Source organism: Arachis hypogaea, chromosome 17 (assembly GCF_003086295.3).
Source record: "Arachis hypogaea cultivar Tifrunner chromosome 17, arahy.Tifrunner.gnm2.J5K5, whole genome shotgun sequence".
Lineage (NCBI taxonomy): Eukaryota > Viridiplantae > Streptophyta > Magnoliopsida > Fabales > Fabaceae > Arachis > Arachis hypogaea.
Window position 1 is genome coordinate 20,351,884 of NC_092052.1, and position 25,998 is coordinate 20,377,881.

Genomic DNA, 25,998 nt, shown 5'->3' on the forward strand with positions numbered 1-25,998 from the left:
TTAATCAAAAATAAAAAATTCTTCACCGGTGTGTATATTTTAATATCAATAAAATATCAAAATATCAATAAAATATCATTACGATTTATTTAAAATAAAACATCAATAAAATATCAAAATATCATTACGATTTATCTAAAAAATACTTTATATTTTATATGTATGCGTGTCTCCGTGCTTATAAGATTTTAAAATTCGCATGTTAACGTATCTCGTATTATATCGTATTCTGTATCCGTGCCAGTATTCGTGTATCATAGATTGTAACACATGAAACATGAGAAGCTACATTTTGACAGCATGTTTAACCTTAGTATGGAACATGGAATTAATTGGAACAACAACAAAAATGTTGGTACGAAACCAAGTACACCAAAATATTTATTTATAGGAAACGAAAAGTTCCGTGAATCAGCTGCTTCCTTTTATTTATTTAATAATTGTTTTTTTGCAAGTTTTTTGTCAAAATTCAAGCCAACAATCGAGTATTGGTATGTGCCTTAACTAAATCATTTGGTATATATATCACTCATGCTTTTTCTGACGAGACCTTTTAGTAAATCTAGTTGGTTTTATCTAGCAACCTAGCTATTCAAGACAAATAGCTAGGTACTAATGCACTATACTACTATGTATGGCACAAATATAATTGAAAATTTGAAATTATTAAACTAATTAATTATTTATGAAGTTTAAACTGTTTAACGCACCAGGGTTGATCGATAGAGTCTAGCTAGGTAATTTAAGCAGCGGTAATAGGCTCAAATTAAAATAATCTCCCACTAGCCCCCGGGTTATATTATTATGATTATAAATAAAATCTTGATAATTATTTTAATGAGAAGTCAAAAGAAATAAGTGTGTTTTGATTTCATTAAATATAAAATTATTCATTCGATATAATACAAGCAACGAAGAAAAAAATATTCATATGTTTCCGCACGAACATGTAGCTCCTGGGATATCAAAACTTGTAACTATAAGTAATTAAATTATTACGACCAAAACAAAAAATAATTAAATATATAATAGTGGTTAATTTTATGAAATAGTTTAAAATTAGTTTAGTGGATTAGGAATTTGAATGTTATAACAAGAGTAGAAATGATATATAGTTTTGATGATTGAATAGTTTTGATGAATAATTAGAAAATTTTAAAAATTATGTTATTAATAAGTTAATAAAGAAAAAGTACAAAAATATTGTGAAACTTGAATATTTGTTCACTTGATTATAATGAGTTTTATGATAATTTATTTATAGAGTTGATACATCATAATTTTTAAATTATTCTTTTTAAATATTATATATCTTAAATATTTTTAGTTAATAATCTAGATATTTTTAAATACTAATTTTAAATATTTTTAGAATTTAATTATTTATTTATTTTCTAATTTTTTATCATAATATTTAAATATTTGTTTTTATTAAATAAAATCATAAAAATTCAAGAGATTTTCACAAATATGTAACATCTATTCTATTATATAAAAATCGGATATCTGCACTTAATGATGAAGCTGATGTGGCATGCTTCTGAGAGTGTTTCCCGATTTAATTTATTTGATTTGATTTGATTTAATTATATATTTAAATATTATAATTAATATAATTTAGATAATTTATTATCATTTATATTATTTAATTAATTATACTACATTAATTATAATTCGTTCTATTAGTGAATTAATCTTTTTATTTATAAAGTCTAAAGTAAAATAAAAGTTTAAAATAAAATAAATAAATTGTTATTTATTCTAATTAAATTGGTTTATCTACTACATATCAATTAACATTAATTTATAATACATTAATTTATAATACATTAATTTATAATCCTTTGACTTAAATACATTAATTGGACCGGACCGGTATACATTCGGTTTGCCTAATGCGATGTCGGTGCGTTACTGATTGCTGGTCTTCCTCTTCTCTTTTCTTACTTTCAGTCATTTCTTCATTCAAAGAAAACAAAAAGGAAAAACCCTAGCTAGCCTCCGCCGCCGAACGGAGTGACTGGTTGCCGCCGTCCGTGGCTGTCCGAGGAGTCTTTCTTATGTACTGTCGGTGTTTTCCAAGTCAGATCCCCTATTTGATGTCTTCTTCATCACTCGGCGCCCATCCTGGGTCTGATTCTTCCTGTTGCTCGTGGTCGCTTTGTCGCCGTCGTCTCGGCGTCATTATCTCGAAGGTCAGTGGCTTTGGTGTGCACCTGTTCTTCGATTTTCATTTTATTCTCTGAATTTCTGTTCTGAAATCAACAATTTATTGAATGATTATAGGGTTTTGCGTTTTGCTGAAATCTTTGAACGATTATTTGATTTATGAGTTCTGGCTCTGTTGTACTGATGCTGCTTTGTGTGTTTTGTGTTTTAGATTACACGGAACAAAAAAAACCAATTACTTGGAACACTTGCACACAAACATGCCCAGTCCTAACAGCAGCTTCCCAATGAATCCTTGGTTGGGTCCTTCCCCTGTTCTCAGAACCTTGGCTGTAATCATGGTAAGTCTCTAAACTAATTAATCAATGTATGTAATTTAAAACCCTAATCCCAAATTGCATGCGACCCATATGTAACTAATTTTATCATACAATTGATCCTATTTTTAATACGTCTTTTCACTTAATTTTTTTTGTTTTGTCTAAATCTTATATATTTTTTTTATTTGTCTTATGTTGCAATATTTTTTTTGGAGTCAATAAAAATCAATTCCTCAGATTTTAAATTATAGAAAATATGATACTATCCTCTCAACACAATCTTTGGTCATATATGGAAGGTACTGATAACAAATCTTTTGGAAATTATATCAGATTAGGAAACAAAAAATTGGTGCTATATATCAAATTTAATTCTCATAACGCCTTTAGTCTGTACCTCTTGAAATTAAAATAGCTTATGATTCCAAATTTTCTATATTAAATACAAATTAATATAATAAAAAATGAGAGTACGTAGGAGTACAGACGGAACTTGAAAAAAATATTTGAAGAGGCAAAAAAATTTAATAAAAAAATATATTAGTATTTATATTAAAATAAAATTTATAAATATAATTATTTTATTTTTAAATTTATTATTAATATGTAGGAATACATATGGTTAAGATTAACAAAAAAAATAAATCTAAGTTTAATTAAAAAAAATTTTGTTTAGGTTAATAAGCCAAATTAATTTTAAATAAAAAATTAATTTTAAAAAAATTCATTTTTACATTACTAATATATAATATATTTTATTCAGAATTTTTTACTTAATATAATTTAAAAAAATTCATTTTTACATTACTTATTCAGTTTTAGTATATTAAGTAGAAAATTCATTTTTACATTACTAATGTATGTAAATATGGTGATTTCCTCTTCAGCATATATTGCTTCTTATTTTGATTTTTCAGAATTAAACTCCAGTTTGCCATGTAAATGGAACACATTAAATGTTGGCCGTTGATTTCTAACCTAATTTTGAATTTTATTTTATTTATTGATTTATTGATTTATTGATTTTATTGATATGATTCAGATTCTTTAATCCTGAATAGTCTAAACACTTTCCCTTTTTTTAGCTGGATTTTGATAGGAACGTAAAGATTCTTGCAATCCTTACCAATACTGGGGCTGAACAGTGCTGTGACTCTATAAATTTGGCATAGGTGATCACCACATTTGTTCTTTATCTACACTGAAATTCAGTTTATTTAAGTAATTTTGTAGTGGCAGGTAGCAATGGCAGCTAGGTGAGACTGTTTACTGCCATGTGGATTGTTTCACAATAAGTTTTTTTTTATCTTTCACTAAATATGAGGTCTTTGATTTTTAGGTATGATCTCATCAAGTGTATCAATGCTGGTCCAGCGCATAAGGTGTGGAAGCTCAAAGTACGTGTCATTAGACTTTGGACCGTTTCTCAATTTGCAAGATCTGGGATGAAGGCACCTATTGAGATGGTTGTCCTTGATGAAGAGGTAAAATTTTCTCTTTTCATTTCAGATTTATTTTGGTAATGACTGAGCAATAAACCTCATTTATTTATGACTCTATAAAATTAATGCATTCAGGGAGATACAATTCAATGCACTGTAAAAGACATATTTGTTCCTATCTTCGAGGGCTTACTCGCTGAGGGCAACGTGTACGTGGTCACTAATTTTGGAGTTGCTTTGAATACCATCAAGTTCAAGCCTACTAGACACGAATTTAGGATCCATTTCAAGAGGGACACGATTGTGCGTCCGGTACAAGATTCTTCAGTTCCATTGAACGGATTTAATTTTGTTCTGTTCAAAACAATTCAATCAGAGTCTAAAGAAGATGGTTATTTAGTTGGTAAGTACTTTGTTAGATTAATCTATGATGCATGTGTTGTTTAATTCTTTAAAGTCTAATTTTTTAATCCTATATATTGTTTTGCACCATTTGCTGTCTTTTTTTATTATGAGCATATAGTGGACAGATATGGATTCAATTGATGGTTGTTACTATTCCTCTCAAGTCTCAACTATTGTAGATTCATATAATATTAATCTAAAATTTGTTTCATTGAGATATTATATTAAGGAAGAATTTTTTTATTATTCCCTTTCTGTAACAAATATTCCCTTGCTGTAATTTTATATTAAGAAATAATATAATTTGTAACTCAGTTAAATATTGTTTCATTTGAATTTTGTTTAATAAAAATATTTATATAATTTTGTGTATTATCTTTATAATGTCCTATAATTTTGTTTCTTCAGGAACTTCGATTTCTAGGCCCTAACTATTTATTAACAGTTTTTATTATTTTTATTTTTAAGAGAATTAAAGGGATCTGATTTCAACATGAATAAAATGCGTTGATTCCAAAGAGAAAAATTTGGGCATATAGAGTTTTGTTAATCAATAGATTGGTGCTTTTATTTTGTAGATGTGATAGGTCAGCTTGCTTCTAAGGGTAACTTGGTCGAATTCACACGGGACGGGAAGCCGTCAAGTTATATCACCATAGAACTTGATGATCTTGAGTAATACTTAATATCTTTTTGATAGTGGCTTTTGTTTTAAAATCTTATTTTGGAATTTTGTGTCTCTCTTTAATCTACAAGAATTGCTATTTCTTATAGGGGTGGACAGAAATTAAGGGTAACGTTGTGGCAGTCTTTTGCTTTTGAATTGCTCAAATATCTAGAGGAACACCCGTGTCTTACCTATGTGGTTATTCTCCAAATGGGCAAGATGAAATTTTATAGTGGTTTGTTTATTTGTTTATTTTACTGGTATTTAAATGCATGTTTTCTGTCATCATATGCTTATGGTATTTTCTTTGTTTTGTTATGTCTTTTGTAGGGGTCATGGGTGTATCTAACACAAACTACAATTCAAAACTGTTTATCAATGTTGAGTTTCCAGCTGCCAGGGATTTCTTTGCGAGGTACAGTGTATAGATCAGTATTGTGGTCAGCAGATTATTTATACAATGCTTTTGATTATTAAACTATTGACAAATTTCATAATTTCTGATTTAAAAATGCAAGGGTGAACAAATTGGATCCTGTTGACGGACAAGGCATAATGCCGCTGGTCTGTGGTCAACCTGTTTCAGATGAGGAGGATTTTTTGCGTCTGTCAGTCTACAAAACAATTGCAGAGATAAAGGAGCATAATCAGGTAAAATTCTTTCTTTATTAGTTTTCCTTTTTTTATTGTATTTTTTTATTGTATTAGTTCTAATGTTTGTTGGATCATAATCTCAATTGATGTGTTGTACCCTCCCATCCATCGATTTTAGGATGCTGTATTTGTTACAGCCGGGACGATTAAAGAAGTTGAGACTGAATTTGGTTGGTGGTACAAAGGATGTAAGAAGTGTCGTCGTGGCTTGAAGGAACTTGATAAAAAATATTTTTGTCCCAATTGCATTAGAGACTACGGGTTCTATGAGCCAAGGTATGACTCACGATACTTCTTTAACATTCACACATTATATACTCTTTGTCCTCGAAGATAATGGTGTAATCTATGCATTTGTATTATTTGCTCATACACTATTAAATTATTATTATTCTAATAGGTATTTTTATAACATTTTTTATGAATTATATATAATAAGGATTATTTTAAACTATTCTCGCTTGTGGGATGAAGACTCTTGGATAATTCCCCTTTCTGAGTTTCCAGATCGAATATAGAATCTTATGTGTTGTTTTTGAGTTTGATGTGAAGTTTTACACTGTTCATGATTATTATTTTTTTCTTGATTACATGTTGTAAAATTCTACTTGATTAGTAATTTTTTTTTAATTAAAAGGCACTGCTCATAATTTTTGCTTTTGTTATGGTCAGTCGGTGATAATTGTGTGAATGTGGGGTTGGAGATTTAGATTAACTATTATTGAAATCACATTGCAAAGTTACTTTTGTGGCTTGCTATTTCTGTGTTTTTGGATTCTGATTCACAAGGGAAATATAAAAAAATTTATTGGCTACTGGTTTATTTAGCTTTGATTTGTTCACGGGGTCACTTGCTTTTAGATTTTTTTAATTCCATTTGATACGTTTTATTCTTCCTTGTGGGATGGAGACTCTTGGGTAAGCTATTAAAAAATTATTTGCATCCAATTCAGTAATAGCATAGTATAGACACTGATTATTGGTAAGATTTATGTAGTGTGTTGTTCTTGGATTATATATTTTTTGGTGAATAATAGGTACATCATCCACATAAGGGTGATAGACCACACCGATGCTGCCTCTTTTGTTTTGTTCGATGGAGAAGCTGCAAAGTTTCTTGGAGTTTCTGCTAAGGACCTTAGGCAGTCTTGTGTGACTAAGGTTTGATGTCATATTCATTTTTTTGTGTTAATAGTCTGGACTATACCTTAATTTTTATTACTTATGAGAGCATGAATGAAGTTTTTTTTCCCTAACTGTGAAGGGTGTTGAGAAAAATTCCTGTCCCGAAGAGATTAATAAGCTTAGGGATATTAAGTTCATCTTCAAAGTGCAACTCAAGATGAGGAATCTGAACTCTTATGAACCATATGCGATTCATGTGCTGAGAATGACTAATGAGAATTCTCTGGTCTCTGCCTTCTTGGATAAATACAATCCCGACACTGTAATCCCCTCTGTCTAATAACTTTTTCTTTTGTTTTTGTATTAGAAAAACAGATCAACTAGATTTTGATGATATCTTTTTATTGAATCAATTGTTTTGTAGGGCCTTTTGTCCCATGAAAATTCTGAACTATTGAGTTTGTCTACTGGTCCATACAACACTTCTAAGGTTTGTGTCAAATGATTTCCAATTTAAATTGTTACAGTGATGTTATTAATTTTTACATAGTAATTAAAATATTATTATTCTTATATTTATTGGTACATGATGGCATATCCCAGGCTTGTGAGAGTGAGCCAACTCCATCTCCTGCAGTTGATGAGAAACATAATTCTAAGATTCTCGGAGCTAAGAAACATATTGAAGAGATTGGAGAGGAGTCAGTTTCATCCAAATCTAAGAAAGGGAAGTGGGTTGTGGGGGAGGACTAAATCAACACGCCTCTACACAGTTCGATTTAAAATATAGGAGAATAATTTATTTAAACTATTATTTGAATGAACTATGGTTGTTTGAGAGTTATTAGGATCTACAATATATGAGCAGTTTATTTTTCAGAATTTTTGTGTTGACATTAATTTATCTCTTATAACTTGATACAAGAGTTGTTTCGTATATTTGTTTATTTAATCCAAGATTTTGAGTGTGTTTTCTTTTAATAAATAGTTATTGTTATTATTAGTATTTAAATAATTATATAAAAAAATGAAAGTCCGTTGAAGAAATAAGTGTAATATTGGTGGTGGTGATAATATGTTGGCAATTGCAAGGAGAGTTGAGTGAGATTCAACTATGCACAACATGTTTGGTTTTGGAATATCTTGAACCTTGCATTGGAATCCCCTCTCTCATGGATATGATTATTACTTTGAGAACTTGGGAATAAATCATGCATTACTGAAATTATTTGCTCATTCATCATCATTATTATTATCATTATCATATACTTCTTCAGTTTTAAAATAGGTATGGCTTTTATTTTAATTTAAAATGCATATTTTAATTTTTTAATGAATCTAAAAATTAAAATTAAAACAACAATTATTTTAAAATAGATAGAATCTATTCAATGAACAGAAATGAGAACTTTTTTTAATCAATTTTTTCGTTTATCAAAATAAGTGTAGAGAATCTGATCAATCACAAGTAGTCTCTTTATAAATTAGAATGAATAGAGAAAACAAAAGAAAATAAAAAGGGAATTAGAATAAAGAAAACAGAAAGGGAATTAGAATAAATAAAGAAAACAAAAGAAAACAAGAACACGTTAGCTGGTCTCCCTCCTCTCTTTTGTTACTTTTATAAATTAGAATAGATAAATAAAACAAAAGAAAACAAAAAAGGAATAACACTTACTGCATGCTGGTCTCCCTCCTCTCTTTTGTTACCTTTATTCATTCTTTCATTCAAAGATAACAAGAAGAGAAAACCCTAGCTAGCCTCCACTGCCGCCAAACGGAGTGACCGGTTGCCGCCGTCCGTGGCTGTCCGAAGAGTTTCTCTTTGTACTGTCGGTGTTTTTCCAGGTCAGATCCCCTATTTGATGTCTTCTTCATCACTCGGCGCCCATCCTCCGTCGGATTCTTCCTGTTGCTCGCGGTCGTCTTGTCGCTGTCGTCTCGGCGTCATTATCTCAAAGGTCAGTGGCTTTGGTGTGCACCTATTCTTCGATTTTCATTTTATTCTCTGGATCTCTCTTCTAAAATCAACAAATTATTGAATGATTATAGGATTTTGTTTTGTTGAAATCGTTGAATGATTATTTGATTTTGGGGTTCTGGATCTGTTGTACTGCTGCTGCTTTGTGTTTTTGTAAAATTTGTAGATTATTATTTGATTATTCAGCTCACCGTTGTATGTTTTGTGTTTTAGATTATAGAGAAAAAAACCAATAACTTGAAACACTTGCACACAAACATGCCCAGTCCTAACAACAGCTTCCCGATGGATCCTTTCTTGGGTCCTTTCCCTGTTCTCAGAACCTTGGTTGTAACCATGGTAAGTCTCTGAACTAATTCATTAATATATGTAATTTAAAACCCTAATCCCAAATTGCATGCGACCCATATATAATTAAATTTATCATACAATTGATTCCTCTTTTAATACGTCTTTTCACGTAATTTTTTTATTTTGTTTAAATCTTATATATTATTTTTTTTATTTGTCTTATGTTGCAATATTTTTTTTGGATTCAATAAAAATCAATACCTCAAATTTTAAATTATAAAAAATATGATACTATGTTATAAAATTATTTTTTCTAATAATTTAAGCTCATAAAAAAGGCATATGATTTGGATAAAATTATCTTAAATTTGCTACGTATGATACATGGTTTAGAAAATAACAATAAAATTATGAGATTTTTTTCGAAATAAAATAATACAATATCTTTCTTTATATGTATTACTGTACACGTATATATTATTGATTTTTCTGATACATATATTATGGGTATTATTATATATATATATATATATATATTTTCTTAAAGGAAGACATGAATTCAGCTGTTATTTTCATATCTTTTTTTACTCAATTTACTTTTAATTAACAGTATTTATGATATAGAATAAGAGCGGTATTTTCAATTCAAATCTTTTTTTATTTTTTAAATTATCAAGACAGATTTTTTCTTCTTTTGGATTATGGAAAAAATATGATTTTGGATGCAGTCTAATTTTAAAGTGATTTACCCAAAAAATATACCTCTTCTTAGTTGCTATAAAAGCCTAGGAAGTATGGTCTTATGTTGTTATCATACATACTTGCTATAATTTACGTTTGCTCTTATTTTTTTATCTAGAGAAAAAATGGATAGACAATATGATTTGTTAGAGATGATTGCACCGCCAAAAGAGAGCTGGAAGATTCATGTCAGAGTAATCAGACTCTGGTCTTTACCAAAATTCAAAGACCCCAAGTCCAGTAGCTCTATTGAAATGGTATTGATGGATGAGCAGGTACTTCTAATTTATTTATCCATACAATTATTTCTCTATTTTTATACACATAGTCCCACATTTGTATGTTTCTCACTCATAATTATTACAATTTCAATCTCAACAATTTTAAGATTTTCTTGTGACCATTCAATTAAAAACTGAACAAGAATAAAACCCAATTATATATTTCTTTGCAAGAAAAGCAAGAAAATTTTTTATAAAAGAATATTTTACAGTAAAAAAAGATTTAAATTTTAACTCTGTTAAATATTGTTTCATTTAAATTTTGTTTCATAAGAAAATTTATATAATTTTAATTATTATCCTTATAATGTCCTATAATAATTAAATAATGCTTTAAAAATTAATGTGTCTTATTTTGGTTTAAATTCTGCATTAAAGAATTTTATTAAGGAAATATAATTTTATAAGCCAAAATAATTTATCAATATGATTGTATTACATAATATGTTTATATTTAGTGTGTTTCATTTGAATTGGCTGATGCGTCATTTTTTGTTATAGGTATAGGACTAAAAAAAATTGTATTATTTAGTAAAATTTTTCTTCAATTTGTTATTGGCTCTGTTTTGTTTTTTTTTTAATTATCTATGTTTTTTGGTACATGCTAATGACATTGAAAGTACTTTCTTTTTATTTTGATACAAGTCAAACATAACTCTAATATATAATTAGATAATTATGGGTATTGTTAGCGTATAATATATATATATATATATATATATATATATATTATTTTAGATGTTATTTTTTTTATTAAAATTTATTGAATACTTTTAGAATACAGATTTTTTGACTATATGATTATATCTGCTATTTCTGTAATTGACTAAAAGAACAAGAAAGTAATTGACTAATTGACCTGTATATCAAACAATAGTCATTGGCGTTCAGCGACCTTACTCCTCAAGTTATTATTATTTGGGTGGGGATCAATCATCGTATTTTAAAGAAGATACAATCATTTAAGCTTCTTGGTGGTGTTTTTTTTTTTTTAAATGTTCAACGTGGATTCCAAAATACCAGTACACTTAACACTTTTTTTTCTTCCAATTTTATAATTTAGTATTAACTCGAAGGATAGCGATTTTACCAACTTCTAATTAATAGAGTCACTTATTTATTATATGCTATTTTCAACTTATTCTTAATGAAAAAAATTTTATGAAAAATAAAATAATCAAATAAAAAGGTTTCATTATCAATTTTAAGAATAATAAAATTTCAATATTCGATTATATTCTCATGTAGCATTATTTTAAGATTCTAATACTGAACTATTAATTTTATTAAAGGTGACTTATGTTTAATTGTCTTGATTTTTAATAAAATTAATTAAATAAATTATATATTTTTGTGGAATTATTCCAATTATATTATTACTTAAAAATTTTTTTTTTCTCTGTTGATAAAAACTCTCTTCTTTCTCCTGGTAACACACAGTTAGATGATGTGGGAGAGTTGCTGCCGTTGTCTCTACTTTGACAACAGTGACTCTCCACTTTCCCTCCTCCCCCCCTTAAGATCGAGATTTAGAGAAAAATTTTGATTCATGAAGTTGTTTAGAGATCAGAAAAATATTCAAAAATAGGAGTGGTTCACGAAGAAGATGGCACAAGTTTTAAACAATTATGACATGGGACCGATATATATTAATTCTAGGCCATAACTATTTATTAACAGTATTTTATATTTTTATTTTTAATATATATGAAGCAACTTTATCTTCAATATGATGAAGTCATGCCACAATGAGATCCTATAGAAAGTGAATAATAAAATTTTTTTCTTTGTGAAAAAATAGGGAACAACTATGCATGCTTCTGTAGGTGAGGATTTGATATCTGTGTTCGAGTCATTGATATCGGAAGGAACTGTGTATGTTTTTACATATTTTGGAGTTAACAACAACTGTGGGTTGTATCGCACAACATCGCATCAATTTCGGTTATTTTTTCAAGATAGAACTACTGTCTTACCCTCTTTCTGTGATGCAATACCGTTATATGGTATTAAGTTAGTTCCTTTTAGGGAAATTATGGGATACTCTCCTCATCATCCTTTTTTGGTTGGTAAGTGTATAATTTATGGCAAGTACACAAGTTGATTTTTTTTTTAATTATGACAAAATATCACTAAAAGGTGTGATTTGGGTACATTTTTCTGTTTGATATTTATTTAAGACGTTGCTGGAGTTATGGCCGGCGTGGAGGGTGAGAGGAAATACATGAACGATGGTAAACTTATTAACATGATGGTCATTCATATTGAGAATGACGGGTGCGTTTTTTCCAACAATCCTTACTCACCACTTAATATGTTTAAATAAGTAATCTTTTATTTTCTAAATAATTTGCATTTCTATACAGTTTACGGCTTAATATTGTTGTTCTTGGAGAGATAGTGGACCGGATCAAGGATTTTCTAGCATCGGGCGATCAACAACTGCCAATAGTTATTTTTCAATTTGTAAGAGTAAAAAATGCTGGAGGTACGTGAGTATTTGATTACTATCAAATAATTATATTCTTATTGTAACTATTTCTACTAATTATTGAGATGCAAAATGGGTGGCTCATGAAAGGTTGTCATTAGAAGGAAGATTATGCCATCAATATTTTCATATAGTAAAAACAGTTGAGATAAGTAGAGATTTTTTTAAATATCATTGGAAATTCTCTTTTTTGTTTTTAATTTCTAAAATTTAATTGGTTGAAGTGATACAAACTATTATTATATAAAATTGGATAAACGAGGTATCAGCAGTTTTTTTTTCTTCGTTGATTGTAAATCCTATGTTGAATTACTCGAGAATTAATTAATCAATATATAATTTTAAACTATATTTCTGTTATTATATAATACTTTTTATTATTTTATATTTGCATTGAATATTTTTTTAATATGTCATTGCTAAAATAAAAAGTTTTAATAATTAATTAGGTTCACGGTAGGTTATAGTTATTTTTTTAAATCTAAGTACACTTTTGGTTACCTTCCATTCGATAATTCTTCTGTCATGTATAATTGTACAACTCATTTAAACAATGATTGTTATATATAGGTACCAATATTGTGCAGAACATTATGTATGGTACTAGACTCTTGATAAATCCAGATATTCCTGAGGCTTTGATGCTTCGAAAAAGGTATTGTAACAATATTGTGAATTATTTATGGTTGTGCATATTGGCTGTATTTTTGTGGCATCGTGATTGATAAGTAGTGTGTACTATAGAGAGATCTCGCAGTACCTGTCTGTGGTTTCTGGCAAATCAGCATATCTTGATGAAGATGAAGTTTTATATTCTATTGGGAGGAAGACAATAAAGGAGTTACGTGCTGCTGCGGATGTGAGTGCTTTATATAAAACTACTTTTTTTCGTTTGGTTAATTTTTTTTTAAAACTTTCAAACTGTTCCTATATAGGTTGGATTCTATGTTGTTCGGGCCACTGTTCTTGATGTTGAACCCGTTCCAAGTTGGTGGTATAAATCATGTGTTTGCAGCGTGAAGGCAGAAGCTAATGCGGATGAATACTTCTGCGATGGCTGTAATAGGGACGTGAATAATGTGGTTGACAGGTATTACTCTAATTAGATTTATTTGTGCAATCTTTTCATAAAAATGCAATATAGTTAACTAATTGATTATGTTGATTTTTAATGATTTAGCAATATCTGGCTTAATACTAATATTTATTAAAAACAAAAACTGCTTTGGTCGATGGAAATCTGGTTTAGCCACAAAAAAAAGCTGGCAAACAAAGATAGAGTGCACAGAAAAAAATTCATATAACTACAACACTTTTATACCAAAGTCTCCTTTGCTAGGCTAAAATCTAGAAAACTGATAAATCTAAAAAAAAATTGTGTTTGAGCATCTAAATTATGTTGAATATCATTTTTATGATTTTGTTGTAACTAAAGGGTGATAGGCCAGGTGTTAATTGATGTTTTTGAATTAAAAAAAAAACAGGTATAAATTGAATTTGTTGGTTTTTGATGGTACTGGTACAACGAACTTTGTTGTGTTCGATAAAGAGGTCGCAGCACTATTCGGATGAACCTGTACTGAGATGGTGAAAGAGTTGAATGTACGTGAAACCAATTTCGTTGAACACGTTATGATTGTCAATAAGATATGTTTGTTTATTTAAAACGATATAAATGTAAAATTTTTGGTGTAGGAAAAAGGGAAAGCAAGCAAAGATCCTACTGGTTTTAATGAGTTTTTCCTTGATAAGGAGTTTCTATTCAAGGTCGAAGTAGAAACTACTGGATGGTGCGATTCTTATGATGTATCGGTGATACGTTCTGATTCTTCCAATTTACCGAGGTGGAGGGACACTCAAGGCCCAGTAAAATCTGGTGTACCCCGTGCTGGTCCTATTAACCCTATGCATGTATGATTTCTTCTTTATTTTTTGTTAATTTTTAGACTATGTATATTAAGGATTAATTTGCCAAATATGAGATTCTGTTTATTTATTTTTTTCATTGTTTTTTTATGTAGCCTCGAGGTGAAGATGGATGTTCTGTTTGTGATGAGTCACCTGATCCAATTGTGGAAAATTTGTCTGTTATTAAAAAACCTGTTGTGAGGGTATTCATTTAGTCTTCACTTATATGGCCTCTTTTATATTTTTGGAATTTATTTTTTGGTTAAAATCTTAATTATACTTTTTTGTTTTATTTTGTTTGAAACGTCTGTTGGATGAGTTCAACATGTCTGGTGCTCCTTCCATTAAAAAGTAGCTGCTGTGAAACATGAGGTTTTTCATGTAATGGAGATAAAGGAGCATGTTTTAAAGGTTTGGTAGAGTCTTGGCTATGACTAATGTTTATTGAGAGAATAGATACTATTCAAATTTTAAAATATTTTATATTAAATAATTGTTGTTTTGTTTTATTTAATTATCTATGTTTTTTGGGACATGCTAATGACATTGAAAATACTTTCTTTTTATTTTGATACAAGTCAAACATGACTCTAATATATAATTAGATAATTATGGGTATTGTTAGCGTGTATATATATATATATATATATATATATATATATATATATATAATTATTATTTTAGATGTTATTTTTTTTATTAAAATTTATTGAATACTTTTAGAATACAGATTTTTTGACTATATGATTATATCTGCTATTTCTGTAATTGACTAAAAAGAACAAGAAAGTAATTGACTAATTGACCTGTATATCAAACAATAGTCATTGGCGTTCAGCGACCTTACTCCTCAAGTTATTATTATTTGGGTGGGATCAATCATCGTATTTTAAAGAAGATACAATCATTTAAGCTTCTTGGTGGTGTTTTTTTTTTTTTTAAATGTTCAACATGGATTCCAAAATTCCACTACACTTAACACTTTTTTTTCTTCCAATTTTATAATTTAGAATTAACTCGAAGGATAGCGATTTTACCAACTTCTAATTAATAGAGTCACTTATTTATTATATGCTATTTTCAACTTATTCTTAGAAAAAAATTTTATGAAAAATAAAATAATGAAATAATTTTATGAAAAATAAAATAATGAAATAAAAAGGTTTCATTATCAATTTTAAGAATAATAAAATTTCAATATTCGATTATATTCTCATGTAGCATTATTTTAAGATTCTAATACTGAACTATTAATTTTATATTAGGTGACTTATGTTTAATTGTCTTGATTTTTAATAAAATTAATTAAATAAATTATATAATTTTGTGGAATTATTCCAATTATATTATTACTTAAAATTTTTTTTTCTCTCTGTTGATAAAAACTCTCTTCTTTCTCCTGGTAACACACAGTTAGATGATGTGGGAGAGTTGCTGCCCGTTGTCTCTATTTTGACAACAGTGACCCTCCACTCTCCCTCCTCTCCCCCCCGCTTAAAATCGAGATTTAGAGAAAAATTTTGATTCATGAAGTTGTTTAGAGATCAGAAAAATATTCAGAAATAGGAGTGGTTCACGAAGAAAATGGCACAAGTTTTAAGCAATTATGACATGGGACCGATATATATTAATTATATTCTAAATTCTTCAACCTAAACTCAAAATCTGCAAATAAAAATTAGTATATGAATTTTTTCGAAATAAAATAATAACATTAATAAAAAGTGCTTTTAATTTATTATTAGTTAATCATTGAACGTATAATTATCAAATAAAACATATTATTAAATGAGAGAAATTACTGAATGAGAGTGATTGTTAGGGTGTTGGTGTTGTATGCTGTTGTGACTCATTAAAGTATGTTATATTATATTTATGACTCCGTAAATAGAAACTTTTTATTTCGTTCAAAAAAGAAAACTATTAATTTAAAATAAAATAATATCTTTGATTCTTTCCAACAAATTATAACATATACACATTAATATTTTAGCCCAGCCCAAAATACAATAGCTCTATATAAGAACTCTACAATTACATATAATCTTTCATATTCAATATTTGATTATTAGATATCCTTTTGAAGGTGTTACTGTTGCACATTGCACCACATCTTTATGTAAGTTTTATTTATTTTTTTTCATTTCAAATAAATTTTTTAAGTGTTGATTAGTCTTCTATTGATTAGTGTTTTGGTTTTATTTTGTTCAACTTCTTTACAATTTTATTTTTTTACTGTTCACGTGTTATAAACTTATTAGTTTAGTAATTGAAAAGAATTAATATAATATAGCTTAATTGTTAAATATTTGAAAAAAAAAAGATTATTATACACTCTCTAAAAATACTGTTACTACATAATACACTATGTTTTATGTAATTTTTATATGTTTTATGTAAGTTTCATTTTCTTTTATCAGATAGGTTAAAGTTTGTTAATTTGGATACTAATTTTTATTATTCACTCAATGTAATTATCCAAAATTATATATTTTATTATTTATAAAATAAATTTAAAAATTACATATCACGGAGAACATGCAGTACCACCTTTTAAAAGTATATTATTATTATTATTATTATTATTATTATTATTATTATTATTATTGAAGCATACCACAAAGTTGTATTTAATTTTTAATACGTAATCTAATTTTTAATATTTAAATTTTAAATGACTAAAATTATTCTGTGTTGAATATTTTGTCTTTAACTAATTTTTGTGTTATAGGTTGATTAAAAAATGTGATTTATTGAATACTTCTAAATTCAAATTTAAAAATTGTCGTGCAGGAGTGTATATTTTCAATCAATTATTTAATAATATATAATGTTATATATATATATATATATATATATATATATATATATATATATATATATATCCATTTTAATTAGATTATTAATTTGTGAATTAAAAGTCACTGTTAATATATTTTTACATATTTAAAAATTAAGTTTTTTATTTTTTAAGTAAAAATTGATACCTCATAAATTAATCAATAAATAATCAGTATTGTGAGTTAATGGATATTCAAAATTTAATTTCAAAATAAGTATTAAAATTTGAAAATTTGTATTCGTAGCTCATTGTTGCGGAAGAAGTATATTGTAGATAAGTGACTTAACAACGATAATGTATCCCACTCCAATCACACAATCGAAGGTTGCAAGGTTAAGACGAAAGATAATTTTGGCAAGAAAACGAAAAAGACTTGATGATAATGAGTCTGCTTTCTTTGGTGCTTTTGGTAGGTGTTCTTCTAAAACTTCTTTAATTTCTATTTTTTATGGGAATTACAGTTTAAACTATTATTATTGTTGAGAATATTAGCGAAGTAGTTTGTACTATACATAATTTTTTTAAATATTTTAGTTTAGTGATTTAAAAACTAAAAATAACTATTCATCTTTATAATTTTTTTTAAACTCATATTTAATAAGCTATAAATTACATAAAAACTATGCAATCTTCAAATCTTCATATACTATTTAGGTTAATTAATTATTTAATATTATTTAAAATATACTCTATCATAATTTAAAATAATATACTATTTATCCTAAATTAATACATAAAACTCTATATTAATTGGGAAAATATAAAATTTGATGCTTTTGTGTATATCTATTTAACTCGATTTAAATAAATTGAAATTTTAAAATTATATTTAAATTTAGAGTTTTATTTGTTATTTAAATTGCATTGTATTTATTTTTAACTGATGATTGGTTATATTTTGAATAATATGATATGAATACTCATTGATTTAGTTTAATAATTTAAAAAATAATTCAATAAAGCTAAACCAATACAAAAAAAATTTTAACTACGAAAGTATACTACTAAAATTATATAAAATCAAATACGAGATTAGTTAATTGAATAATTATTATTTGTGTTTCATTTATTTTTTTGACTTAACAGTGTCGAAGAACAACAATAATACAAATTTTGACGTACATAAAAATGTGCATCATATTACTACAAGTCAAAGAACAGTGTGTCGAGAAATTGGTACCTCATCTAATATTCTCAGTTTACAATCCAGTAAAGATAAATGTGACATTTTTTTCACTGTAATTGACTCATATTTATCTAAATTTAATTTATATCGGTTTAATGATGAAAATTTTCTATATATTTCTCATTACTCATTCATAGGGAAGCAACTATCTATGCATGGTATACACTGTGCCTCGCATGAAATTTTTGGACAGGAAAATACTCCTCCTAATTATGTAAGACCTTCTACATCAGAGATAAGATCTAAATCTTTAACTCTACAGACGGATCCTTCATTGACAAGAACTCCACTGTCCGTGTTAACAAATAGTACGTATAGTGAATGATTGCCAAATGATTCATACACCAATATTTAACAAAAATTATACTTCATCGGAAATCATTTATATAACATAGATTTATTACAATTCTAGCATACTCCAGTGTACAAGGACCCGTCAATAATCTAACCGAAGTCGTTTCACAAAATCAGCTTCCATCACACTCCGGTTTCCACCGATCGTGCCTAATAGAAAGGTAATTTAGAAAAGATAGTCGTCATTATTATATTCTTTTTTTTCTATAGTTTCTATGGTTTATTTGAATGAAATTTAACTTTTTTGAAAAGAAGTTCTACTATGATTGGGGTGCAAAAAGGACAATCTTCCTCTGTTGTTGCTTCGGTGTCTATTAATTTGGCACAACTTTATGAAGATGTAAATTTATCGACTGTTAAGACACATCTACCAAGTGCTGACACACACAGTGGCCAACGTGTTGACCCTTTAGTTGATGATGAAGGTAATTTCTCACTATATCAAGAATTTAAGTTTGTAGTTTACAAGATATATGAATTATTAGTAATACATCAAAATGATTATGTTTGCATTTTTTATAATTTTTTTACTGTAGTTTTGAATGGTTATGATGATTCAATGTTGGATGTGGATATGGAAGATAATTTTATACCGTCCTCAGAAATCTTAGACGGTATGTAAAATTTTTATCTGTATGCTTATTTGCATCTGTGTACATCATGGACTAAATTGTATCGGTATGACAACTGAGTAGCTAAAGAGAGTTCATTCGACAGATGTATGGGATATAGGAAATCCTATTTATCAATGTCAACACTGTAAAGCATGGATGTGGTCTGGAGAAAGGCTTGCTAAATCCAAACAGTCACCCCAACCAAAGTTTTCATTATGTTGTATGGAAGGAAAGATTGAGCTTCCTCTACTTTTTGTGCCTCCTGATGAGCTCATTCAGCTTCATACTGGAGGAGATCAAAGAAGTATTCATTTCCTAAAAAATATAAGGACATTTAATTCAATGTTTTGTTTTACATCAATGGCTGGAAAAATTGACCGTGGGGTGAACAATGGGACTGCTCCTCCAATTTTTAAGCTTGGGGGTCAAAACTACCATAGCATTGGTAGCTTACTTCCTCCTGATAGTTTGCGACTAACATTTGTCCAGCTATATATCTATGACACAGAAAATGAGATTGATAATCGAATAGGCACACTTCGGTAATTTTCATGCAATCAGTCAAATTTTTTAGTTATTTCTTATTTGTGAGAGAAAATAACATAAATTTTATTTTTTTTTCGCAGTTCCAATGAAGCTATAAATGAGCGAGATAGGAAAATTGTGGCAATATTAAGAAACATGCTAGATAGATATAATAGTTTGGCAAAGAGTTTTCGCTATGCAAGAGATAGATACCAACAGGAAAATTGCACAAACATAAAGCTTAAGTTGATTAGTAAAAGGACTACAGATGGCAGGACATACAACTTGCCATCTGCATCTGAAGTGGCTGCATTGATTGTTGGCGATGTCGAACAACTTAGTAATGATAGAGATATTATTATAGAGAGTCAATCTAGAAAGCTCCAGCGGATTGATGTTTTTCATCCATCTTATTTAGCCTTGCAATATCCATTGTTGTTTCCGTATGGGGAGGATGGATTTCGTTTGGGTATTGCAACATCAGATTCTATCTCCGCTAGACCTACAAAGAAAAACAAAACAATCACTTTGCGACAATTCTTTGCTTTTCGACTACAGAAAAGGACGGGTGAATCTCCGTTAATTCTGAGATCAAAGAGATTATTCCAACAGTTTCTGGTAGATGCCTACACAATGGTGGAATCAGAGAGGTTAAAATTCTTTAGGTGTAAACAACCACAGTTGAGGGTTGATAAATACAAATGTCTGCATGAAAGTCTTATAAACGGGGATGTAGATGCTGCAAGGCTTGGGAAAAGAATAATACTTCCCAGTACTTTTACCGGTGGACCTAGGTATATGATGAATAATTGTAAAGATGCGTTTGCAATTTGCAGATATGCAGGATATCCTAGCTATTTTATCACCATGACCTGTAACCCTGAATGGGATGAGATAAGAAGAGAAGTGACTTCCATTGGATTGAAGGCAGAAGACCGTCCTGATATATTGTGTCGAGTTTTCAAGATCAAGCTTGATGGTTTGATAGATGACCTCAAAGAGGGAAAAATCTTTGGCAAAATTTTGGGATGTAAGTCTGTGTTTATGCAACGCTTTATTAAAATCCTATGTTGTAATGCTTTGCTCATTTGTCTTTTTCAATTTTCAGACGTTTGTACTGTAGAGTTTCAAAAGAGAGGGCTTCCGCATGCACATATCCTTTTATTCATGAGTAACGAGTTCAAGCCACAAACACCAGATGACATAGACAAACATATAACAGCTGAGATTCCTGATGAAAATGAAAGGCCAAATCTACATAGAGCTGTTCAAAATTACATGGTACATGGTCCATGTGGTCCATACAACAAGAATTCACCTTGCATGAAGAATGGATCCTGTTCAAAGTTCTATCCTAAAGAGTTTAGACAGCGAACACTCATTGATGAGGCCGGATTTCCCAAATATAGGCGTACTGATAACGGTCGAACAGTGAAGAAAAGGGAATGTGTACTAGACAATAAGTTCATTGTTCCGTATAATCCAGAATTGTTGCTCAAGTTCGGGTGCCACATAAATGTGGAATACACATGCCAAACAAGTCCTATTAAGTATCTGTTTAAGTATGTACACAAGGGTAATGACCGCGTAACAGCTACTCTATACAATGCTGGTGATCCGTCAGAAGCCACACAAGTTGTTGACGAAATTAGGAATTACTATGATTGTAGATATATTTCGGCATGTGAGGCAGTCTAGCGTCTATTTGGATACGAAATCCAAGAGAAAGAACCATTTGTGATTAGACTTCCATTCCATTTGGAGGATGAGCAACCTGTGGTTTATGGTGAAACTTCTAATGTGAATGATATCGTCGAAAGAGCAATATCTCATAGGTCCATGTTTTTGGGATGGATGGAAGCGAACATGTCATATCCTTATGCTCAAAGTCTGACTTATGCTGAGTTTCCAACCAAGTTTGTTTGGAAGGACGATTCTTCAAAGTGGTTTCCTCGAAAGAAAGGCTTCGCAATTGGAAGGTTGACTCATGTACCTGCAGGTAATGACGAGTTTACATTCAATTTTGATCTTACTTATTTAAGGATTTAAATTTAAAATCTTAACAGCCTGTACCCCATATCCATTTTATTCAATTTATCTACACTAGAAAATAAATGTTCATATAACTTTCAACAGTTATAATTTGTAGATTATACGATTTTTTATTTTTCAATATTTTTTAGAAAAATTATTCTTAAGCGGATGTGAAGCTACATAATAATTAAAATAGCGTAGCTTAATCCATTTAACAACTTAAAAGTGGGATTTTAACTAAGTTTTTTGCAGCAAATACCGAAGAATATTACCAACGACTTCTCTTGAATACTCAAGGAGGATGTACGAGTTTTCGAGATATAAGAACAGTTGGAGGAATAATTTATGCTACGTATAGAGATGCATGCTTCGCCCTTGGACTCTTGCAAGATGACAAAGAATTCATTGATGCAATTAAGGAAGCAAGCTCATGGGCCTCAGGATCATATGTTAGGAGGTTATTTGTCATTCTATTAACATCCAACAATATCTCAAGACCAGAACATGTTTGGGATAGATGTTGGCATGAACTCTCAGATGATATTTTGTATCAACAGAGAGTCGTGATGAACATGAGTGGTGAGTTTCTATTAATTACAATGATAAAAGTTCTTTCTTATTGATCATTTTTAGTTTGATTGAATTTTTATGGTATCGTATAATATGCAGAGTTAACAATGTCAGATGATGAGATTAAGCAGTTGTGCTTAATGGATATAGACAAGATCTTACATTCCTATGGTAAGACCTTGAAAGACTATCCTCCTATGCCTTTAGCAACTGAAGTTGATAATTCTTTGTTAACCGAAAGGGTTATAAGGGAAGAGCTAAACTTTAACAGGGATGATTTAAAGAAAAATGCCTCAGATATGTTAGCCATCGCAACACCTGAGCAGAGATATGCATTCGATAAAATTGTTACAGCTGTGTATTATGATGAAGGGGGTTTTTTCTTTGTGTATGGTCATGGAGGTACTGGAAAAACATTTCTCTGGAACCTTATGTCTGCTGAGATTCGCTCAAGGGGTGATATAGTGTTAAACGTTGCTTCGAGTAGTATTGCATCTTTACTTCTTCCCAATGGAAGAACGGCACACTCAAGGTTCAAAATACCGCTGAATATAACTGAGGATTCTGTATGTAACATCAAACCTGGTTCCCCTCAAGCAATGTTACTGTTGAAAGCCAAACTTATAATTTGGGATGAGGCCCCAATGGTTAGTAGGTACTGCTATGAAGCGCTTGACAAATGCTTGGGTGACATCATGAGGTGTTCTCCAACATATAACAAAGATTTGCCCTTTGGAGGAAAAGTAGTTGTACTAGGTGGAGACTTTAGACAAATTCTTCCTGTCATTCCACGAGGATCGAGACAAGATATCGTTCATTCAACAGTGAATTCGTCTTACCTTTGGAAGTTTTGCCAGGTGCTCAAACTAACAAAAAACATGAGACTCTCTGTAGGGACGACTGCTTCAGATCAAGACGAGACAGAGCAATTTGGTGAGTGGTTATTGAAAGTTGGTGATGGTCTAATAGGTGACAATATGGATGGTGAATCTGAGATATGTCTTCCAGGAGATATTGTTATTCCTTCTTCGGACCAGGCATTTGATGAGTTAGTTCATTTTTCTTATCCAAATATTCTGGAAAACATATCCTCAAAGGATTTTTTCAAAACAAGAACTATACTGGCTCCCACACTAGACATCGTTGAAGAGGTCAACAACCATCTGATGGCTATCATTCCTGGAGGAGAAAAATTATATCTTAGTTCGGATTCCATATGTATGGATGAAGGGAATATGGAGAGTCAACTAGATCTCTATGGTCCTGAATTACTGAATAGCATAAATTGCTCTGGTTTACCTCCACATAAATTAATACTCAAGGTTGGTGTTCCGGTGATGTTACTGAGGAATATTGACCAATCCAGTGGTCTTTGTAATGGTACAAGGCTACAAGTTAGGAAGCTTGGAAATCATGTCATAGAATGCGAAGTCTTAACGGGTAATAATGTTGGTCATATTGCTTTGATTCCAAGAATGAATATGGTACCAACAAATGAAACTGTCCCAGTTAGATTCCAACGAAGACAGTTTCCCATAATAGTATCGTTTGCCATGACAATTAATAAGTCTCAGGGACAAACTTTATCTCATGTTGGATTGTACTTGCCCGGACCAGTTTTTACACATGGCCAACTATATGTGGCACTTTCAAGAGTTAAGAGTAAGAGAGGTTTAAAAGTTTTACTTATGAATCACGTAGGAATGTCTGCAAATTCAACTATCAATGTTGTTTATAGAGAAGTCTTTGAAAAAATAGTATTCTAATGTAAATATTTTAATTTTATTTTAAATTCTGTATCAGTGTATAATTATTTTATTTTAAAATATATAAAATAATTATTACTTCCTTTTTTAAGTTAAACTTTGATTTTGATAATAATTTTATAAATATCTTAAAATAATAATTATTTCGTATTTTTGTTTTAAGTATCGAAGCATATAAATTTTTTTCTTACTTTTATAAATTTTCCGTGCTGAACACGGGTTTATACACTAGTAATTAATAATACTACATGGAATAAAGGCATCATATGTTTTAAATAAGGGCTGTGAGGCGACACAGCTGGTAAAAAAAAATGTGATAAATTAACATTGCATAAAATAATAATAATAATAATAATCATCATCATGATTTAGCTAGTAGAATTTGATAATATGAATGCAAATTACTGTAGGCTAGCTTCCGGGAAATCTCCTATCATTATTTATTGTCCTTTTTCCTTTTTAAGACCCAATCACTCTCAGTGTTGTTTTCTGTTTGGACCGTCATGAATGCACAGTTTTTGTTAGGCAAACTAGTCAAATCTTCAATAAGAAAGTTAATCTTAATTGACTATTTAAATAAAATCATTGACCAACTGTGTTTGGGACAATTTTAGGACTAAAAATAATTGCTTATATTTGTATAATAATAAATATATATTGAGACTTTTATTTAAAAAAAAAAAAGAGCTCATAGTTCCCTTTCAAAATAAATCATTTTATTGTGACCATTTCATTACCATCATTTCAATAAAAATAAATTTAATATTGATCAAGAAAAAATATCTTAAACTATATATGATAGAATGAAATAAACATTGTATGAGATTCCTTTATTCCATCCATATGATATATGATCTAATGAGTAATCATGTTTTGCCTTGAAGATTGATTAGGAGAATTATGATATTGAAATGAATGGGACTTGACAAGGAAGGGGGAGCTGAATATGAATGAATCTGAGCCTACTTTGATTTTGGACTAGTCATACAAGTCAACAACAAGTCCAACTTCACAACTTCTATAATTGACTCTCAAGGGGAAAAAATTGACCAAGACCAACCAAACACAAAAAGAGAGTAAAATTTATCAGCTCACTCAGTCCCTTGTATTTTAGGCTGTATTTATTTGCAGAAATAGGATATTGAGACATGAATATAGAGACATAAAATTATGTTTAATAGAGAAAACATAGATAAAGATAATGTGTCTAGAGATACTGAATTAATATATTTTGTGTTCATTCTGACAGGAAGGACACGAAGATACTAACAAGGAACACAACTTATTTTTTATTTTTTCTTTCAATATTTTTGTTAATTTTTATAATTTTTATAATTTATTCTATCCTGTTTTCAGTGTCTTATTCTATTCTGTTCTCGAAAACAAACGTAGTCTTAAAATTCAAAATTTTCGAAGACCAATTTTTTTTTCAAATATTTCCTTTATTTATAGTTTATAGTGTTTATACTACGTAGGGAGGATCTTCACTCGTCAATTCTAATGATTTAGGTTTTGATAGAAGGTAATTATTTACATAAAAATAGTATATAAAAATAATAATTAAAAACTATTAGATTATTTAATATATTTAACTACTATTATAACATGTGTTCATCATATATTGCTTTATCA

General features: G+C 29.3%; 4 protein-coding genes across 4 annotated transcripts; all 4 read left to right on the forward strand.

Moving 5' to 3' along the window:
* Nucleotides 1-1,988: 1,988 nt before the first annotated feature.
* Nucleotides 1,989-5,367, forward strand: LOC112762525 (uncharacterized). The gene is made up of 7 exons (XM_072223830.1): nt 1,989-2,195; nt 2,381-2,510; nt 3,575-3,661; nt 3,829-3,973; nt 4,067-4,334; nt 4,915-5,011; nt 5,111-5,367. The coding sequence occupies exons 4-7, from the start codon at nt 3,935-3,937 to the stop codon at nt 5,331-5,333; spliced, it is 627 nt and encodes a 208-aa protein (XP_072079931.1). The 5' UTR covers nt 1,989-2,195; nt 2,381-2,510; nt 3,575-3,661; nt 3,829-3,934; the 3' UTR covers nt 5,334-5,367.
* A 15-nt stretch (nt 5,368-5,382) lies between these two features.
* LOC140180521 (replication protein A 70 kDa DNA-binding subunit D-like) lies at nt 5,383-7,122 on the forward strand. Its single transcript, XM_072221740.1, has 4 exons — nt 5,383-5,654; nt 5,776-5,933; nt 6,695-6,818; nt 6,922-7,122. The coding sequence occupies exons 1-4, from the start codon at nt 5,559-5,561 to the stop codon at nt 7,120-7,122; spliced, it is 579 nt and encodes a 192-aa protein (XP_072077841.1). The 5' UTR covers nt 5,383-5,558.
* A 2,798-nt stretch (nt 7,123-9,920) lies between these two features.
* On the forward strand, nt 9,921-12,572 carry LOC112765919 (uncharacterized). The gene is made up of 4 exons (XM_029294659.2): nt 9,921-10,070; nt 11,878-12,145; nt 12,257-12,353; nt 12,443-12,572. The coding sequence occupies exons 1-4, from the start codon at nt 9,921-9,923 to the stop codon at nt 12,570-12,572; spliced, it is 645 nt and encodes a 214-aa protein (XP_029150492.2).
* A 1,579-nt stretch (nt 12,573-14,151) lies between these two features.
* On the forward strand, nt 14,152-24,366 carry LOC112762965 (uncharacterized). The gene is made up of 17 exons (XM_029294253.2): nt 14,152-14,169; nt 14,263-14,478; nt 14,589-14,678; nt 17,591-17,726; nt 18,404-18,493; nt 18,641-18,811; nt 18,916-19,018; nt 19,110-19,282; nt 19,394-19,471; nt 19,575-20,013; nt 20,098-20,790; nt 20,833-21,026; nt 21,105-21,676; nt 21,761-21,995; nt 22,283-22,609; nt 22,700-23,616; nt 23,698-24,366. The coding sequence occupies exons 1-17, from the start codon at nt 14,152-14,154 to the stop codon at nt 24,364-24,366; spliced, it is 5,121 nt and encodes a 1,706-aa protein (XP_029150086.2).
* The last annotated feature ends 1,632 nt before the right edge of the window (nt 24,367-25,998 follow it).

Coding starts and splice junctions, on each gene's coding strand:
- LOC140180521 (XM_072221740.1), top strand. CDS start 5,559: ATGCCGCTGGTCTGTGGTCAACCTGTTTCAGATGAGGAGGATTTTTTG. Junction 5,655..5,775: donor AGATAAAGGAGCATAATCAG/GTAAAATTCTTT, acceptor CATCGATTTTAG/GATGCTGTATTTGTTACAGC. Junction 6,819..6,921: donor GGCAGTCTTGTGTGACTAAG/GTTTGATGTCAT, acceptor CTAACTGTGAAG/GGTGTTGAGAAAAATTCCTG.
- LOC112762525 (XM_072223830.1), top strand. CDS start 3,935: ATGAAGGCACCTATTGAGATGGTTGTCCTTGATGAAGAG. Junction 3,974..4,066: donor TGGTTGTCCTTGATGAAGAG/GTAAAATTTTCT, acceptor TAATGCATTCAG/GGAGATACAATTCAATGCAC. Junction 4,335..4,914: donor AGAAGATGGTTATTTAGTTG/GTAAGTACTTTG, acceptor TTTATTTTGTAG/ATGTGATAGGTCAGCTTGCT.
- LOC112762965 (XM_029294253.2), top strand. Junction 21,027..21,104: donor CTTTGGCAAAATTTTGGGAT/GTAAGTCTGTGT, acceptor TTCAATTTTCAG/ACGTTTGTACTGTAGAGTTT. Junction 22,610..22,699: donor AGTCGTGATGAACATGAGTG/GTGAGTTTCTAT, acceptor TATAATATGCAG/AGTTAACAATGTCAGATGAT.
- LOC112765919 (XM_029294659.2), top strand. CDS start 9,921: ATGGATAGACAATATGATTTGTTAGAGATGATTGCACCGCCAAAAGAG. Junction 10,071..11,877: donor TGGTATTGATGGATGAGCAG/GTACTTCTAATT, acceptor GTGAAAAAATAG/GGAACAACTATGCATGCTTC. Junction 12,146..12,256: donor TCATCATCCTTTTTTGGTTG/GTAAGTGTATAA, acceptor TATTTATTTAAG/ACGTTGCTGGAGTTATGGCC.